The 21053-nt window shown below is 37.3% G+C and overlaps 1 protein-coding gene across 1 annotated transcript in view; it reads left to right on the plus strand.

Moving 5' to 3' along the window:
* Fcho2 (FCH and mu domain containing endocytic adaptor 2) overlaps positions 1–21053 on the plus strand; it is a 101613-nt gene that overhangs the window by 60886 nt on the left and 19674 nt on the right. The window contains 8 exon segments of the mRNA XM_059276251.1: positions 3785–3842; positions 4103–4278; positions 7206–7217; positions 7632–7656; positions 9628–9670; positions 11218–11309; positions 13218–13321; positions 18219–18348. Coding sequence (XP_059132234.1) covers positions 3785–3842; positions 4103–4278; positions 7206–7217; positions 7632–7656; positions 9628–9670; positions 11218–11309; positions 13218–13321; positions 18219–18348 — 640 coding nt within the window.

Raw genomic sequence — 21053 nt, forward strand, 5'->3', positions numbered from 1 at the left:
CTAATTAGCAACACATTTGCCATACAGAACATCCCACAGCTTGGAAGTCTCAATATTGGCAGAAATGTTGATACACACATGCCACTGCATATACATTAATATAAATTGGGGCAATCTGTTTTCTGGATAATTTGGCAGTGTCTCCCCAAATAAGTACACATTATTATTAAGCTAATAACTTTATGCTCTGTTTACTATTGTGACTATATTCACATAAAATCTGTATCTATCTACAGTATATACACATACCCTCTTGATTGAGGTATGTGCATGTATAGAAACTGAAAAGGGGGAAAGATACTCGTTTTTACTTTTCAGACTTTTTATTAAGAAAACATATTAGCAAAATACTGGAGCACCAAAATATTCATCAAATAAGAACTGGTTAGATAAATTATTTATATAGGCAGATTTTATAAAGAATTAGGTTGATCTATATCTGTATCTGTCCATATAGAAAGAACTTAGTAAAACTAAGTGTGGTCTCTTAAGTGATTGCTGTTTCAAAAATAAAACATCTCAAAAGGATGAATTTCAGAAATAAAACATGTCAAAAAGTAACTGTGGTTGGTTACTTTGGGCAGGATGATTGCCCTGATTAGCAGGAAAGGATACTTTTTGTTGCTTCATTTTGTTTATGGCCAGTTATTGTTATTTACGACGAGCTATTCATGGCCTTATCTTCTATTTATTTTATTTTATTTTATTTATTTGAGACAGGGTCTCTGTACATAGCCCTGGCTGTCCTGAAACTCACTCTGTAGTTTGTGAACTACAAACTTGAACTCGGAGATCTCCTGCCTGGGTGCTGGGATCAAAGGTGTGTGCTGCCACACCTGGGCACAGTGGGTTTTTTCTTTTTTTTAAGAAAGCACTACTACCACAACTATTCTTAAAATGTTGAAGTTATCTCTTCTGTTCTTCATATTGTTATTGACAAAATACTTTATTCCGATAGTGAAAACCCTAGTATAGAAACCATGGGTTGAATGAAGATATGTAGTGTAATCTGTATGTTTTTATTAATACTAACATTCTGAGTAGTTCCAGCACTTAAGTAACTGACTCAGTTTGTTGTTGTTTTTTAATATGTGTGTATTTGTCTGTGTTGGCCCTGTGTGTGTGGATGTCTGCAGATGTCAGAAGAGGGCTTCTGATGCCCTCCTGGAGCTGGAGCTGCAGATGGTAGTGAGCCACTGGACACCAAACCCGGGTCCTCTGGAGGAACGGGAGATGCTCTTAACCACTGGCCCATTTCTCCAACCTCATGCCTTTTTAAAAAACAATCCAACGAGTACAGTTATAGAAAGGGGACTACATAGTAACCTTTGCAGATTGGCTTTTCACTCTAGCCAGTTCTCAGGAGGTTCGTCCAGGTTGTTGTAGGCATGATAAATTCATTTCTTTCTGCTGCTCAGTAGTACCGAAGTTTGTTTATATGATATTTTGTTTTTTCTTGTTTTGTGCTGTTAGAAATAAACTTTCTGCGAAGAATAGATACAGGTTTTTGTTTTTTGTTTTTTTTTTTTTGAGCTGAGGATCGAACCCAGGGCCTTGCGCTTGCTAGGCAAGCGCTCTACCACTGAGCTAAATCCCCAACCCAGATACAGGTTTTTGTATAGACGATTATTCTTTATGATTGGTAATTTTATTCTGAAATCTAATATTAAGATAGCCACTTCAGCCTTTCTTATTTTTGTGAATTGTATTTTTTTCTATTCCTTTCTTTCAACCTATTCATATTTTAGTTGACCTTTTTATAGACACCATATAGTTGGATCAAGTTTATCTTTTATTTGTTCTTCCAATCTCTTTAATTAATTATAGTAGAAATGTGTTTTTTCACTTATAAATTAAAAACTATATTTCATTAAAATTTTTTGAAATATGTTGTTTTTAGTTGATAAAATAATTCTACACACTTAAGACATCGCTTGATATTTTTAGTATGTGTTTACATTGTATAAGATCAGATCAGAATCATTGGCATAATCTCATACCTTTGTTTTGTTTTTTGAGACAGGGTTTCTCTGTGTAGCTTTGTGCCTTTCCTGGATCTCGCTCTGTAGACCAGGCTGGCCTCGAACTCCTCATACTTTTTTTTTAGCTTCTACACATAAATCAAAGTATGAAATATTTGTCTTTCTATATCTGCTAAGTCATTTAACAGAATTTCCTTCAGCCTGTTCCATGTAGGTGACCATGATAAGGGTCATTGTTTTTGAGCTTGTGGCCGATTGATGCTCCACTTTGTCTGTGTATTGTGTTTTATTTACTCACCATCTGCTGATGGGCCCCAGGGTTATTCCCATGTCTGCCTATTGGAAATAGCACTGCAGTAAACTCAGGAGTGCGAGTCTTTTTAAACTGTTCTGAAATTTCAGACGTATCGTATAGAGCTTTTTAGTGGTTGTCCTGAGCTACTCTTCACTGCCTTCAGATAGCTTTTATATATTTTCGTCACACTTCATAGTTATTATCTGCAGATAGAGCCAGAAGCAGCCTCCTAGAAAATGGCTTTTCAGCCTATGTATAGTTTTATTATTATCTTCTAATGCTTCATTACAATTTGTTTGAGTTTGTTGTCTTCATGAGCAATCCCATCTCCCCCTCCACCATCTCTCTATTTAGCTTTCTAGTTAGTTATTGAAGAGACTAAATGGTTTGTAGTTTCCTGTGGCCTGGGTTGTGCTGTCTGTATTCTCATAGTGGATTGTTTCACTTGGCTGTGTCGTATACATTGGTACTTAGTTCTGTACTCTGGATCAGACTTAGAGTCACTGGGTTTTGTTTTCTCTCCTCTGCATGCACATGGTGATTTTTTAAAAATTTTTATTATTTTTTTTTGTTAATATTGATTCACTATCTTAGATAGTTCATTGGCTAGCCAGGACTTTAATCTACTTTAAAGAGGTACTGAATCTTGTATTTCCATATAGCTTCCTACGGCATTGAGAGAATATTTAGCCTGGCCATAGGTTTTTAAAAGTTACTTATTCCTGATTTTAACAGAAATATAGATCTTGAGCATTCTGAATGGGTTTTCACCTTGACTATTTCTCTTTTTTTAAAGATTCATTTTTAAAATTATGTGTGTGTGCATATATCTATAGGGGGAACACATGCGTGTATATATGCAGGTGCCCTCAGATGTAGAGGCTGAGGTATCAGATCCTCTTGAGTTGGAGTTAGAGGAAGTTGTAAGCTACCTGATGTGGATGTTGGGAAACAAATTGGGGTCCTCTAGCCAGACAGTATGTACTCTTAACCACTGAACCATCTCTTGTACCCCACCTTGTCAGTTTTTTGCCCTGAAATGATGAGACTTGTGATTCTCCTGTTGCATGTTGCAGGGGTTTCTTCAGATATTTGAGACATGGAATATGACTTGAAGCTAATTAATAACTAAAGAGATGTAATTTTCCACAGTGTTAATAATTTTGTTAATCACTTGCTACTTGCTAAAATGATTTAGTTCTGTTTCTCCCTCCCTCCCTCCCTCCCTCCTTCCCTCCCTCCCTCTCCCCTCTCCTCCCTCCCTCTCCCCCTCCCTCCCTCCCTTCCTTCCTTCCTTCCTTCCTTCCTTCCTTCCTTCCTTCCATTCATTCATTTTTCAAGAAAGTGTTCGACTGTGTAGCGCTGTCTGTCCTGGAACTCACAGAGATCCACCTGCCTCTCCTCCCACCTGGCTCTCAGTAGTATTTTAGACTATAGTTGTTTGTTAATCTTTAGTGTCTGAATATTGGTGTTGTCATTATATTAACTCTTTACAATTTTTTCCTAGAATATTCCTGATGTAGATGAAGAAGGTTATAGTATTAAACCAGAAGCAAATCAGAATGATATCCTTTTGTGATCTGGGTATTCTTTGTGGATTGTGTTGACATACGCATAGCTCTAAAGTTAGCATACCGCTTAAAGCGTTTTTTATTTTTAATTAGCTGAAATATGACTTCTTTGTTTTCCATGCTTTGTTAATTAAAGCTATAGTTTTATTCCTGTCCATATATCTTACTCTTAGAAGGCTCTCTTCTTCTTGTACATGTATGGAAAACAACTATTCAAGATCAGTTAGAAACCACATTCTTTAACTCAGACCCACATACCAAAGAGAACCACTTCTACTCATCCAGTGATTCTGACTCGGAAGATGAAGAACCAAAGAGGTACCGGATAGAGATCAAGCCTGTGCACCCAAATAACCTGCACCACACAATGGCTTCCTTGGATGAACTGAAAGTGTCCATAGGGAACATAACACTGTCCCCAGCAGTGTCTGTAAGTATCTCAACAAAAGCCAGTTTGCCCTGTACGTTGAAGCCTTTTTATTTTACCCCATCTGCCTACAGCTGGTGGATTTTTAAAATATTTTGTTACTCTGTAGTTGTGTATGTGTGTGATGTGTGTAGAGGGGGTGTGCACATGTGCCATAGGGTATGTGTGGCGGTTGGGACAGTTCGTGCACTCGGTTCTCTCACTTTATCTTTACATGGGTTCAGGTTGTCGTGCTCGTGTGTGGGGCAGGTACATTTTTTTTTTAACCTGCTGAGATACTGCACCATGGTTAATTTGAAGAATAGTAAATAAGTTTTAAAAAAAATTTCAAAAACTAAAACAGTGAACAGCTAAGTACATTGGTTGGGAAGTTATTTTGAGACAGGATTCTCTGTGTAGTCCTAGCTGTCCTGGAACTCTCTTTGTAGACCAGGCTGCCCTTGAACCCAGAGATGCACCTGCCTCTGCCTCCTTAGTGCTGGGATTAAAGGTGTGTGCCACCACTACCTGACTGTTTTGTGCTTTTTAAAAAGGATTTGTTTGATTTTAATTTTATGTATGTGAGTTTTATTTTGTCCCATGGTGTGTGTGTGTGTGTGTGTGTGTGTGTGTGTGTGTGTGTCCCTCCCACCCTCCTAGAGCTGAGCACTGAACCCAGGCTTTGTGCTTGCTAGGCAAGTGCTGTATCACTGAGCCAAATCCCCAACTCCCCCTCCCCCACACTTTTTATTTCCCAAAGCTGTTCAGTGTGTGACTATTTGCTTGCACGTATGTCTGTGTGCCATGTGTATGAAGGTCCAAGGAAGGCAGAAGGGGAGTCAGACAGTTGTGAGCCGCCATGTGGGTGCTGGGAACTGAATCTGGGTCCTCTGGAAAAGCACCCAGTGCACCCAACTGTTGAGCCATCTCTCCATCTTCGTTTATAATATTTATATAGACAAATGAGGTCATTGATTTGACTTAGTTGTAGTCTTGAAAATATTTTTAAGAAAGTGAAAATGTATGGGCTGGAGAGATGGTTCTGTGTTTAAGAGCACTGGTTGCTCTTCCAGAGGACCCAGGTTCAATTCCCAGCAACCACATGGCAGTGCACAAGTGCCTTTAACTCTAGTTCCAGGAGATCTGGCACCCTCAGACAAATATACGTTCAGACAAAACATCAATGCATGTAAAAAAATAAATTGATCTTTTTCAAAAAAGTGAAAAATGTGGAACTTTCGTTATTTGTTATATTCTATAAACACTGCAGTGTCTCTCTGGCAAAAGATTGTGAACTGACAAAGTTACTATTTTTCTCAGGTAATTTTTTTTTTAAGATTTATTTATTACGTATGTAGTGTTCTGCCTGCAGGCCAGAAGAGGGCACCAGATATCATTATGGATGGTTGTGAACCATCATGTAGTTGCTGGGAATTGAACTCAGGACCTCTGGAAGAGCAGTCAGTGCTCTCAACCTCTGAGCCATCCCTCCAGCCCTTTCTCATGTAATTTTAAAGATTTTACTCTTGTGTTTTCAAATCTAATGTAAAAAGATGTCATGAAAATCACCTTAAAGGTTAACTGCAGTCTTTGTCCTCCTCCCCACCTTGAATCCCGGCCCTCACTTATGCTGTGCAAATACTCTACCACCAAGAGACATTCCTAGCTCTTCTTTGCATTTTTATTTTCTTGTCTTTCACCGTTTGCGTTTGGGGAAGAACTAAAATAATGATGTAGCCATTGAGATGCCTCAGCTGTTAAGAGCACTTGCTATGTGAGCCCAAATTAGTTCTCGGAGTGAACTGACTTCCAGAAGTTGTCTTCCAGTTTCCATCCACATGTGTGCTTGCATTCATACACACATACATCATACACAATAGTGATAAAAAATACTACAGTAATCCACTGATATTATGAGTTCAGAAGTATTACAGGAAGGGAAAGTCATGTCTTAGAATGAGAAGTATATATACATATATATGCTTATTTAAAAGCTAGTTTTCTTAATAATGAAGTTCTCTATGTTACCTAATTTGTATGTGTGTTTTAATTTATTTTTTAAATTTTAATTTATGATTTTTGAGACAGGCTGACCTGGTATATGCTATGTAGACCAGGCTGGCCTTGAACTCACTGAGATCTGCTTGTGTCTGCCTCCTGACTGTAGGATTAAAGACCTGTGCCACCACACCTGGCCCTAATTATACATTCTATACTATATATAGTGGTCTCTATATACATTTGTTTTGGAGGTGGAAGTGTTTTTCTCTTACACATGTGCTCATGTTCTTGGGTATCCAACTCTATGGGTAGAACATCTGCCAAGCAAGCACTATGCCCTCAGTGTGGTACCCAGTGACACAGGAAGGGGAGGGGAGGAGAAAATCAGTTTTGATGGGGGAAAAAGGTTCTAGAATTAAATTCTCAAGGGCATGCCTCAAAGATTTCTAAAGAGGTTTTATGATATCATTACTATTTTAACATTGACTATTATAAAGAGACTTACTATATATGTGAAGTAGAGAATTGTGAAACATTGACAGTTTTTATTGTATAACGGCATAACTAATTAAAAATATGGGTAAGCAATAAAGGGATGGATATGTATTAAAATGTTACAAACCTCTTTATGAGCAGTTGAGGTCATAGGTATTTTTAAAAGCTTTTGTGTCTCATCTGTCTTTTTTTAATGAATATGTATTAAATTCATACCCAGAAAGTAAATAGTCAAAGAAAATTTTAATAGTGAATGTTAGATTTGAAAAGAAGATAGCTTTGCGTATGTTTTGTTGCCCATTTGGTTAACTTGCGTAATTTCTCCTCCTAAGCATGTGTTTTAAGATGTATATATTTTAAGTGGTATTTAGGAGGAAGAGAGAAATTATTAATTTTGAAGAGAATTGAATCCTATACTGAACACTGTCTTTCTCTTTCTTTCCATGCACTGCTAGAGACACAGTCCAGTAAGTGCCAGATTTTATATTTTGCCTGTTGACTTTTTAAAAAGTAGAGTAATTGAACATTTGATTTTCAAAATTTTGTTAAATTTAGATTATCAGTAAGTTTTCTAATATTTTGCTTTAGATACTGTCTTAATATTTTAACAGCATTTTATTAGATTCATGTATTTTATATTCTAAATTCAGTTACTGTACTATAATTAATAATTATAATAATTAAGTAAATCATGCTTTAGAGGTACATTTACAACTACTGAATTTTTTTTACATATTTTTTCATAAATGCCATTTACTATTAAGTAGATACAATAAAGACAATGTAAAACTAGCTTCTTATTAGTAACATTTTGACAAATATTTTGTTACCAAAATAAATTATTTGTTTAATAATACTCAATTTTTGTATTTTTGTTTTAGGTTCAGATGAATCGGAATTCATCTAGTAAGTTTGACATAGGAATTGGTTATTTTATGTCTGTAAGAATATCAAGCAGCTTGTTAGTCTCAGCCTTGTGTAGTTAAGGATTTAATATTCATTCCATTTTACCAGTCTTACTGATTGACTAGAAGGATACTTATTTTATGCAGAAAACAAACTGCCTGTAGAATTTCTTATTGTACTAAGAGACATTCCTTAATCTTTCATATAGTTTATAAAATTTCTCAGAAATCACCAAAGCCAGAGAATAGCTTCTGATTGAGAGTATTAAAGTGGACTGGGGATATAGCTCAGTTGTTAACATGCCCTAGTATGTACACACCCCTTGGGTTCAAACCCCAGCACTTTGGCAGGGGGATTATGAAAATGCTTTATAAAATAGTAATCTTGAGCTTTACTTATTTTAAAGTCATATTACAATGTAGTTTCTATTTTATAATTTCAAAATAGCAACTGTATAATATCAAAAAATTTAGGGTGGTGACATTTTTTGTACAGTTATGCACTATAAATCAGACTTAGTAGGAAACTTTCATAATTTTGTAAATAGAATGCTTATTAAGAATCAGTCTTGATTAAAAGTTTAGCATAATTGAAAACACCGATTGAGTTAATAATAAATACCAAAATTAAAGTAAGGATTTTATCATTGAAAGAAATGTTTGATGCTAAAGTTGTAGAGAAAGTAAGTGGGGTTGCTGCAGTATGTAGGGCAGTGCAGCAAGCGTGTTGAGACAGAGCAGACATGCAGAGTAAGCCAAGGGGAAAGCAGCGCAAGCAGCGTAGTGTCCGTACAGTGTGGTACTCCTGTAGTGTGCTGCAGGCAGGACCCACTTAGTAGTATCCATACAGTGTGGTACTCCTGTAGTGTGCTGCAGGCGGGACCCACTTAGTAGTATCCGTACAGTGTGGTACTCCTGTAGTGTGCTGCAGGCGGGACCCACTTAGTAGTATCCATACAGTGTGGTACTCCTGTAGTGTGCTGCAGGCGGGACCCACTTAGTAGTATCCATACAGTGTGGTACTCCTGTAGTGTGCTGCAGGCGGGACCCACTTAGTAGTATCCATACAGTGTGGTACTCCTGTAGTGTGCTGCAGGCGGGACCCACTTAGTAGTATCCATACAGTGTGGTACTCCTGTAGTGTGCTGCAGGCGGGACCCACTTAGTAGTATCCATACAGTGTGGTACTCCTGTAGTGTGCTGCAGGCGGGACCCACTTAGTAGTATCCATACAGTGTGGTACTCCTGTAGTGTGCTGCAGGTGGGACCCACTTAGAATCACTGCAGGCATCCCTGTGGCTTGGGGAGAGAGAACAATGAGATGTGGAGGAAGTTTATAGTCACCATCATGACCTTTCATTCCAGTACTGTTCTTACTTGTCAGTTGGTTATGAAATAAGACACGTCACAAATGCAAAATCTAACAGAAAAGAGTAGAACTTCCTTTAGTAGCTCATCATTACTGATGATTGTATAATAGTCACTAGTAGTGTTCTGAGAACTTGAAAATTGATTATAGGATTCATCAATTAAAATTCTTAAGTAGAATGCACACAAGTACTTAAACGTTTCCTCAATTTTTTTTTTATTATTTATTTTTGGAGATAAGATCTCTTTATGTAATCCTAACACTCACTGTGTAGACCGGGCTGCCCTTGAACTCACAAGAGATCCACCAGCCTATGGCTCCTGAGTGCTGAGACTAAAGACCTGAGCCACCATGCCCAGCTCTTATGATTTTTAAAGTTAGCAGTCCATGTTTTCTTTTCTAAAGCTAATAAAGAAATCAAGAATCAACAGAAATTCACCTTGTTTACCTTTTTTTCACATTTGTTAACATTTATTTTTTCTATTCCAAAATTTATAAGTTGTTCCTAGCATTGGAATATATAAGTATATAGAGGATCTTTTAATTAAAGTATTTTTCTTCTCAGATTATTAGTTTTTCATAATATTTTAATTTTTTAATTAGATGAAGAGTTAACAAAATCAAAGCCATCTTCTCTACCCAATGAGTAAGTTTGCTGTTTATTTCTTTTAATAGACATATAATATAGACTTATTTATTCTGAGCAATTTTAAGTTAAGATCAAAACTGGGTGAAAGGTACAGAGATTGCCCTTATATAGTCCCCTACCTTTACATATGCCAAGCCTCCTTCTCAAAGTCCCTCAGACTAGTGCATTTGTTACATCTTGACACGGGTCACCCAAAATACATAGTTCAGAGGGACCACTTTCAGTCTTGCACATTCTGTGGATGTGGCAGCTCGCTCTTTTCCCTCCCCCATGCCACCCTTTCTTCCTCTTTGGGCAACTCTTAAAGGACTGACATTGTAGCATCCTAATCAGTATTTGAGGGCATGGAAATCTCATACTCTGCTTATCTATCCTTTTTTAAACCACATTTAGATTTTTCCGTGTTTTCCTTTGTCCTCTTTTTCTAGACTCTTGCAGTTAAGTGTTAGTAGTGTTGTTTTCTAAACCGTAAATTCACGTTGGGGCTTTTAGTATTTTAATTTCTTTTTACATGAAACTTCTTTTTATGATGGTTTTCTAAAAAACACACTTAACTGCTGTCAGCCTTGGGAGCCTTCCCACTTCGTAACAAATGCTGATATCTTAGGTTCATACACATCTGTTTTCAGTTTTTATGGAAAATTTCTCATTTCTCTTTTTCATTTTTCCCCTTCACTTCTGATTGTGACTTTATGAAACGGACCATATGTCAGGAGCTTCAAGATGAAGTATCTCAGTTAAGGTGAAAAGGCAAGAAGCCAGAGAGCCAGCTTGCTAGCTCTTCAAAAAGGAAAAGGGGGAAAAGAACAAAGAAAACAAGCTGTTAAGCCAGTGTTCCCTGAGTCCCTTTTCATTTCTCTGTCAGTAAGAGTACTTTCTTTGAGTTAATGTTTTTACGTGCGTAAGAGTTTGGCTTAATGAAGTTAATAGTGAAAGGTCATTTGTTACCTGTGAGGTATTAAATAAACAGTGGTGCTATTTATTGGTTTTAAAGATAAGTTGTTGAGCATTTAAAGCTTAGTCTTTAGATGCCACTTATGTAGCTATATCAGTAAGTTTTATTGTACAAGGTAGAACATGTTTGCATTGGTGCTTGTTGAAATATTAAATATGTGATTTTAGGTCATTTAATGATTTTAGCAGAGTAGGCCTACATTCTACTCAGAATTTCATACATACTTCACTGGTTTTGAATTTTATATTTTAGACTCTGCTAGAACTCAGACTGTTAGAATCCATTAGCTGTGTATATTGGGTAGCTCATTTAGACTGCTGCTTTTCTTTATTTGTAAATCTGAAATCACTGTTCTTCATGCTCAGTTGGAGTCTAGCAAGGTATAATCAAAGGAGATTAATTCTTTCTACTTTCCTGCCAACAATATATTACATTGTAGATTCTGCTTAATGCTATTGACTAAATTTCTCAGTGTTTTCAACTATTTGATCACATTTATTGAACTGGTAGAATTTTGTGGAATAAAAATAAATGGTTTTATACTCATAAAATAATCTTGCTAACCCTTATTTTTGAAATGGTATGCTAGGAAAGGGACCAATGATTTACTTGCTTGGGACCCCTTGTTTGGATCATCTCTTGATTCATCTTCTTCAGCTTCACTAACTTCATCATCATCAGGTAAATGAAACGAAACAAAACAAAAACAATAAAATATATGTGTATGAGAGAGATGTCTTATTTGGGGGACTGAGGTAACTACATTTCCTTCTCATTGATTCCATTTATGTATAGTGTTTAATCACTACCACCACCAGTAAAAACAAACACACTAAAACACTTAAGGATGGAAATAATTATAATCATCTCCTTCAGCGGTTTCTACAAACTCTGTCTGAGGGATATATATGCAGATTTAGTATTCATTTATAAACACTAGTGTTAATAAGTATTTCTATTAGTTTTTCTTATGAAATAAATTCTGAAGGAGTTGGTTTCACACTTTTACTGGGCTTGGCTTTAAGTCCATTTAAAATGCCACTTGGACAGGCCCTGATAAGTAACTCGTGTATAAATGCCGCTGCTGTGGTAAGCTCATCACAGCCGGAAATCTGACTGATTCTGTGCTAGTTTCACATACGACCGTATCTTTACAGTAGCGACTAACAGCACAGGGAAGTGCTGTAATCATTCAGGCTGGTACACATTTCCTCAGAATATACCTTCAAACACAAGGACACGGACAGCATGAAAGAGCGGTTACCATTTGAAAGGAGGCAGCAGCCTCCGAATCGGAACTTGGTATCTTCCTAGCTCTTGGCTGCCTTCCTTAAGCATGCCTACGCACTTTCCTGTGGTGTGCTTTCTAATGACGATTCCTTCCTGCCAGTTCATTTTCCATCCTGTTTCTTCCTTCTGCTTCCTGCCATGCCTCACTCCTTCACTGAGAACCGAGGATCTTTAGCTTTGCGTTTTGTTTTCCCATGTATTTACTCAGGTTGGTTTTATATGTTTTCAATTTTGCACATCTGTAAATATGGAGAATTTGCCAGTTATATTTTTCCTACCACTGTATTTTTTTAATGTTTGAATTATAGCATGCATTTTTGATTGGACCAAAGGTTTTGGAAATCATCCTATTTAGAGGTAATTTAAGGGCCAGTGAGATGACTGTAGTACTGTAGCCAAGCCTAATGACCTGGGTTTGATCCCCAGAGCCCAAATGGTAGAAGAGAGCTGATTCCCACAAGTTGTCCTCTGACCTTCATGCACATACTCACACACTCACAAAAATAAGTAAATAACTTTATAAAGATAATTTAAATATTTGCCTGTAATTTATTCCTGCTTTGATTATACATATATTTGACTTTTGATTATATATACTTGAATTTCATTTACTATCATGATAAAGGTATGTAAATTTAGAAATATTGATTCTTCAAAGTTGTAAGAAATATTGCAAATGGCATTGACAAAGTGAGCACTGATTCATAGAATTTAGGAAGAATTAAGGTGTTATGAACATTTAAAAAATGGGTTGTACTGATTTTGGTACTACTTTTAGAAAATTATAAAGTCTTTAATGCTTTTAGTTATTCTGAAGAATATTGCAGTATGGTTCTACTTAAGTCATTTCATAGGTTTAATTAAGGTCAGGTGTGTTATTTGGCATTCACAGTTTTTTGAAGGCACAGCTGCAAAGCCTTGCAGTCATATTAGTCTCTGTGAATTAGATGTATTGATAGTAAACCAATGACCTTTGAATTTGAATTGGTTTATTTTTATCAACTGACCTACTAGAGTTAATTTTTCTATGTATAAATAATTGAAACAGGAGCAAAATTTCTGTGCGTGTCAGTTTTGTTGGAAGGTTTAATGATTGTTATGAGTAATATTGTGACTATTAACAGTAGCTTTGATTTAAAAAAAGTATCTGACAGATAGATTTTCACTATTTCAACAAATACCCTTAATTATAGTAACACTATTGGAAAATGATCTTTGAATCCTAACAGCTCTTTTGTCTTTACCTAGGATTGCTACATACTAATGGTTTTCTTCAAATTCTCTCTTCTCTCCCTTCAGCCAGACCCACAACTCCTCTTTCTCTAGGCACCATTGTTCCACCTCCACGGCCTGCTTCCAGACCAAAGCTTACTTCAGGCAAGCTGAGTGGAATTAATGAAATAGTATGTACTCACAGTTCTTTTTCATTATGTAACGATTTTGGGTTTGTTTGTTTGTTTGTTTGTTTTTGAGACAGGGTTTCAATGTGTAGCCCTGATGGCCTGGGACTCACCATGTAGACTGCTCTGGCCTCAAATTCACAAAGATTCACCTGCCTCTGCCTTCAAGTACTGAGATTAAAGGCATGTGCCACCACACCGGTCCCTAAAAATGGTATAATTATTTTGACTTAAGATAGTTATTTTTTTGTGTGCCCCTGCATGGTTAAATGCTTTTTTTCTAAAGTCCTTAAAAAATAGGAAGTTTCTCCACTCATACTTCTCTCTCATATAATCTCAAAATCATACTAGAAAAGCAACCCACTGCCTAAGAGGACAGAGATTTCCTTTTAAAAGGTTGGCGTATCACACGAGTCAGTGTCCATTGACTCAAAATGGGCAAGTTCATGTAATTCTTTTTAAGAAAGAAAATGTGGTATGTTTTAGGCCTTACTGTTAGGAGACTCCCAGGAGGCATCTGTCCTATTCTAACTTTATTTTATACATAGGAGACTGGAGTCCACAGCAGGTAGCTGATATAAAAGAACCAAAGACTAGGGAGCACTGGTTTTCAGAAGTCATCAGGAACGGCAGAAACATCTGTGCTCTGTGTTGGGTCCCAGCGAGCCTTTGTGCCTCCTGCGTGCTCTCTCTCGTTTCGTCTTTCACACGGGTTGCTCTTTCCTTGCCGTGGTCACGTTCCTGAAAGCCAGGCTTCCTCTATTTTTCCCTTCTTGGGTATTTTGGCTGGATGTCTGAGCAGCCTGCAGCACTCACTGTACCAGCCACCTCTTCCTGTCTTTGCAGCCGCTCACACCTTCAGGTGCTCTCCAAACACAAATGCCCTTTGTTCTGTCTTCTGTTGTCTTGTAAGGAGAGAGGACTGGACCTTGGGCCTCGTGCGTGACGCATGCACCCTTGCACTACTGTGGAGCTGGTTCATGCTGTTTTACACATCCATGGTTTCTCACTGTACTCCTCTGTTGGAAGTGACAGTTTTCTCTGAGGCAAAACTGGCCTTTTTCTTTAAGACCCAGCTATCCATCAACTACCTTTGGTCACTCTAACAGATGGTGTCATTCTCCGCTTACTCCCGTATACTTGGCTTGTGTTTCTGTTAGTGTGCATATCACGTTGTATAGACTTGGTGTCTGTTCTCTTCCTGGATTATGTACTAGCCAATTTCATGTCCACATCGAGTAAAGCCGGAGACATGGTATGTAGATAGGAAATGTACTTTGAATGGAGGGTCATGTGGAAATGGCAGCCTCTTTAATTTCTTATCCCAGTGAACTGACGTCCCGGCAAGGAGAGAAGACCAGATGAAGGCTGCCAAGGAGATGGCGATGTTTTAAGTAATCTAAGAGTCACTGAGTCTTTATTTTTATTGATTGTTTGATTTTTTTGAGACAGAGTTTCTCTGTGTAGCCCTGGCTGTCCTGGAGCTTACTCTGTAGACCAGGCTGGCCTTGAACTCATAGAGATCTGCCTGCCTCCACCTCCTGAGTGCTGGGGGTCCATTTTCCCCTTTCCATCACCACCCGGCTAGAATCACCAAGTCTTAACATGTCTTTATTATTATTATTATTATTATTATTATTATTATAATAAAATGTGGGGTTTTTTTCCCCTAATCATGTTGGAAAATACAGAAAACACATAAAAAGTGGATCCCATATATTACCAAAGATAACTGTGTTGGCATTTTAATATATATTCTTTCATTGTTTTCTTAATTCGACCAGAGACAGTAAATTAACAGTTACTGTAAGGACAGACAGGTGGCATATTAGCTGTTCAGTGTTAGACCAGTTTTAGTAAGAGTCCTAGGGAGATTTAAGTGACTTTAACATACGTAAAACTGTAAGGACATTGCTGCATACCAGTGATTACTTAGAAAGTTACTATGTTGCATACATTTTAATTTATATTTTACATATCCCTATTGTTTTTACTTTAAAGTATTTTGGAAATATCTCTCTGTTATAAATTACTCTTTATAATTTTCAAGCTTCTTTTAAAAGTAGTTAGAATCCTTTGTCAGATAATTAAAATCATTAAAAGTGAATTCATAGTTGACTACTTCTATCAACCCTTCCCCCTTCTTTCTTGAGATCCTTCTAGAAACTACTTCAGGGGCATCACAAAGCAACATTTCAACTGACTGCAGAGTATTTCATTGTATAAGTCTTCTACATTTAGAATTAAAGTTCTAAAAGATTTTAGAAATTTGATAATTCTAAGTTCTTGTTATTATAATAATAGTATAGCTATGCTTTGTACACATTTCAGTATTTCCTTATTAAGTGATTTTTAAAATGAAATTCTTGGATGAAATGGTATACACATAAATACTTTAGACCAGTGGTTCTCAACCTTCCTAATGCTGCAACTCTTTAATACAGTTCCTCATGTTGTGCTGACCCCTCCAGCCATAAAATTATTTTCGTTGCTACTTCATAACTGTAATTTTGCTACTGTTATGAATCGTAATGTAAATATGTGATATGCAGGATAATCTGACATGTGACCTCCGAAAGGGTCATTCAGTCCCCAAAGGGATCATGACTCTTTTGGACTTTGAGGATTGTTGCCTCATTGGCCACTAAAGAATGGCGCCCTCCTGTCTGTCCCAAGGCAACCTCATTGTCTTCTTACAGACCCTCAGATGGGGTCTCAGATCAGCAGCCTTAGTACCACCTGGGAACTCAAGAGAAATGGTCTGTGGCTGTCCCCGGAGAAATCAGGAGTTCAGGGAGCGGCCAGGCAGTTAGAGTATTAACACGTCTTCTGTTGGCGTACACTAATATGTGACAGCCACGGTTTGTTCCTTTGTTTTTGGTTTTCGAGACAGGGTTTCTCTGTGTAGCTTTGAGCCTTTCCTGGATCTCGCTCAGTAGACCAGGCTGGTCTCGAACTCATGGAGATCTGCCTGGCTCTGCCTCCTGAGCGCTGGATTACAGGCGTGCGCCACCACCGCCTGGCATCGACAGCCACTGTTTTACAGTAATTCTACCCGATGAGAATATGTACAGCAACATACAAACTTTGAAATTTTTTGGTAGTAAAAGCCCTGAAATCCATTTTATTATCTTTTACTTAGTATTACAAAACATTTTAATATATATTTACAATAAAAGTTTTTGAGATTTTTTTTGCATTTTTGATGTGTACATTATCTTCGAAGTTCATTTTTATACTTACAACACGTCTCGGTTTGCACTAGTAAATACCAAGTTCTGTTGATGACTGTATTGTATAGTTGTATTCTAAAAGGAAGAGAAAATCCTGGGAAAAGATCCATTTTCCCCTTTCCGTTAAGTATTGTAAAATGCACTGTAAAAATTCAGCCACATCATAGTAGCCATGAGACCATGTTGCCACTGGAGATATTTCCTTAAAGTCATTGAACTGAAGACTTTAAGTTTCAGACAGTATCTGTACCTCTTCTCTATATAAATAAACAGCTGCATGCTGTATTTTTTCAACCTATTAATCATAGTGATTGATGAGTCCTTAGAAAGCTGTACTCAGCCAGGGCTACACAGAGAAATCCTGCCTTGAAAAACCAAAATAAATAAATAAATAAATAAACAAACAAACATAAATAAATAAGACGAAAAAGGAAGCAAGCTGTACTCAAGGGAAAAGGATGCTTAAAAATAATTACTAGTGAGGGAGGGTTACAGATTGTAAAGTGCTTCATAGAGTGAAGTCTTATTTTGATGCCTGTAAGTTTTTGTTAATACAGCGAAGATTTGATTCATTTAGTGTGTAAATACTTAGATGGTTTTACGTTTGTTTTTTAATGTCTTGTAGGTGAGAACAGTGTCTGTTTTTGTTACCTCTATAAGCAGGAAAGACGATTTTTAATTAAGCTAAGTATGTTTTTAGAATCAAATAGTACACTGTAGGAAGTATTCCTAGTGTATTATTGGAACAATTAATTTGGAAAGAAAAAGTCTACTTACCAATGTAAAAAATAAAAGAATTGGAGATAATATTTTCCGTTTATTTTTATATATTACACTCTTTTTAAATGAGAAAACAACAAAAGGAAGATTTTTCTCAAACCTTTGTTTGCTGTTTAAGGAGGCATTGCAAAAATTACAAAAGAAAATGTGAACAGATTTGTAAATATAAAAAGTAAAGGTCGAGCAACATTTAAAGAGGAAAATATTTGCAACAAATAGTATTAAGGGTTAATAAAAGTTCAAATAATAATAATAAGACCTTTCAAAACCTTTCATAAAAATGAAAATACAGGGGCTGGAGAGATGCTCAGTGGTTAAGAGCACTTGCTTCTCTCGCAGAGGCACAAGAATTGGGTTCCTAGCACCCACTTTGAGCAGCTCACAACCATCTTTATCTCCAGCCCAGGGGATCCAGTACCCTTATTTGGCCTCCACATACCAACTACATATAAAAACAGTAAAGAGTAAAAAACTATGAAAACATGCCTTTTTAAAATTATATTAGCTAGAACATTTAAAATTTGTTTTTCCTTATTGCTGACAGGGTACAGAGAACTAATCTCATGTTTCTAGAAATTATCGTGTACATAATCTTTTGGAAAGCTGTTTGATAGTATATATGAAGAACTTTCATTTCAGTTCTGAGTACCATAGTAAGTCTGCTTTTTGAAATACAGAGAATATTTTTTGTATAAAACCTTGATAGCATAGCTTTAAAATAGCTTTTTCAGGTTTCAGTATATTATTGGAAGTGATTTGACATAACACCTAATACCTAGTTAAAAGAAACTCATGGTAAAGTTGTTTGGTTTGTTATGGCTTAAAAAAGTTCTCTGACCAGGAAAATCTTGCTTTAGCATTTTGATAACTAACTTCTTGTTTTTAAGCCCAGGCCATTCAGCCCACCTGTAACTTCCAACACCAGCCCACCCCCTACTGCTCCCTTAGCCCGAGCAGAGAGTTCTTCTTCTATCTCTTCATCTGCGTCCCTGAGTGCTGCCAATACTCCAACAGTAGGTAAGTGGCTGCTGTTGGTCACGAAGTCAGGGGACTGAGGGTAGTCGGGTTTACGTTTACACACACACACACACACACACATGAACACACACACACACACACACACACACACACACACACACACACACGAACACACACTTTTTTTTTTCCATTCTATTGAGGCAGGTTCTCCTAACATAGCCCTGGCTGGCTGGCCTGGAACTCAGAGGTCTACCTGCCTCTACCTCTGCCAGGATTAGAGGCATATGTCACCACACCCGGCACCACATGTATATGTATTTGAAGGCCTTAAATTTTCTAGTTTTATGTCAGCTCTTTTCACTGAGTAAATGGCCTTGAGTTCTGTTTAAGGAAAGTAGCTTAGTCCAACTTACTGAAGCCTGTGTCCTTTGCATACTGGTGGAAACACTGCCGTGACATGATGAGTCTCTGTATGGATCCCATTCTAGTCGTTCTAGTAGATGGCCACATTTGTGTGGTCACTCCCAGAGAGCTGCTGCTGACCCATCTTGCTTTAAGACATTCAACAAGGGAAAAGGAGGCGCGCGCGTGTGCGCGCGCACGCACGCACACACACACACACACACACACACACACACACACACACACACATCCATATATCCTTTTTTTTCCTCTTCTCCCCTAGTGGGAAGTGAAGAATTTAAAATCAGAAATTTTGTTTTTCTGGACATATACTTGACACTTGTAAAACTAATCACATTTCTTTTGCTATTTAGTTCTTATTTTCTAGACTAGGAGTATTTTAACTGTTGCTAAAACTATTAAGAATTAGTCAATTTAGAACTGTTGGTCAGTATACATTGTTAAGGGAATATTGTACAGTGCAGTCAATTCTACTGTGAACGGACAGAAAATGTGCTTTGGGGGCAGGAGAGGTGGTTTACATCAGGAGTGCCTAGCTGCTCTTGTAGAGGACCGAGGCTGGATTCCCAGCACCCACGTGCCAGCTCACAACTGCCTGTAATTCCATTTCTGGAGGATCCTGACATAGTCAGATTAATTTATCAATGTTGTACACACACATGCACTTACACATACACACAGACACACACAGAGAATAAAATAAGTAATTAAATAATTTTTTTAAAAAAGAAGTTTGGGTTTGAAAATTATTTTCTTGCCGGGCGTTGGTGGCGCACGCCTTTAATCCCAGCACTCGGGAGGCAGAGCCAGGCGGATCTCTGTGAGTTCAAGGCCAGCCTGGGCTACCAAGTGAGTTCCAGGAAAAGGCACAAAGCTACACAGAGAAACCCTGTCTTGAAAAACCAAAAAAAAAAAGAAAATTATTTTCTTTAAACATTTTATTCAGTGAAAGAGTGTTGTGTGCTTGTGGTGGATTATTTATTTCTGTAGGAATTTATCACAAATATTAACAGTTATTAGGCTGAATTTATTTATATGATCTAAACCTTACTAAACAAAAGCAGTGTTTTACTGCATCTAGATTTTACTCAAGAATTTTTTAGCCTTGTCTCCTTTATCAGGCTTCTTACAAGTTCTCATTATTTTCCCTTTTTCTTTAAAAAAAAAAAAATATGTATTATTTATAGTGTTCTGCCTGCTCGTATGCCTGTGGGCCAGAAGAGGGCACCAGATGTCATTATACATGGTTGTGAGCCATCATGTTGTTGCTGGAAATTGAACTCATGACCTCTGGAAGAGCCTCTGAGCCATCTCTTCAGCCCTTTCTCTCTCTCTCTTTAATTTTTTGAAGTATTTTTCCAACTCCTTGTCACTGTGAAGAACAGACACAGAGTTGCTGAAGCGTACCAGCTGTGTTTCAGGTACAGCTGTTTCCATCACAATTACAGCTGGCCCTCTTGCTGCTGCTAGTATTGGTCCTGCAAGCATCTCTGTCACCTGGGCGCTAAGAGGAACGTAGACATTTAAAGTCAGACACTCCAGGAGGGGGGGACCAGGCTTTTACATGCTTTCCAGGTTATTGTGATACATGCTGTTTGTGAGTGATACCTATAATTAAACTAATTTAATTAAATCCAGTTTAGTTTGTCTAAGAAGTACATCTTGTCTGTGTGAAGATTATAAAAATAGCATAAATAGTATAGGCGAGAAGAAAATGTGAGTGGTTTGATTTTTAAGTGTTCAAGCCTGACACTACCATCTTATTTCACATGTGTTTTACGTATCATTTTTCCATCTTAAGTTTTGTAATTGAGTATAACTAATAAGTTTGTTCTTTTAATGAACAGCCTTATTTTTGTTTGTGTGTGTGGTTTTCATAGAAAATTTATGTCCACAAAATCTATACTTTACTCACGAGATTAGATTGGCCCTACTAGAAATTCAGCAGGTAGCTTGAATAACCAAAATAAGCTTTAGCTTTTTCATTGCCTATGGGGATATCCAGCTCTTTGACATCTCCATGATACTGTGATCTATAAACGTGTTGGGATGCATTTACATCTGTCCTGGGATGCATGCAGTGCCTTTGATGTGCCTGTTTCAGAAGGTTTTCTTTTGTGATGGGAATGTTAAGTTGATTTGGATTGAGCTGGTATGTACTTGTTCTAGTCCCTAATGTTGGCAGTAGGAGATCCAGTAGCAGGTGGCAGAGATGAGGCAGGCAAGGCAGATGGATACTGAGTTTTTACAGCAGACGGTTTTCAATTCACCTAAAAAGTTCTTTCTTTGTTAGGATTATTCAGCTTTGTTTAGATTGAAGT

Source organism: Peromyscus eremicus, chromosome 11 (assembly GCF_949786415.1).
Source record: "Peromyscus eremicus chromosome 11, PerEre_H2_v1, whole genome shotgun sequence".
NCBI classification, from domain to species: Eukaryota; Metazoa; Chordata; class Mammalia; order Rodentia; family Cricetidae; genus Peromyscus; species Peromyscus eremicus.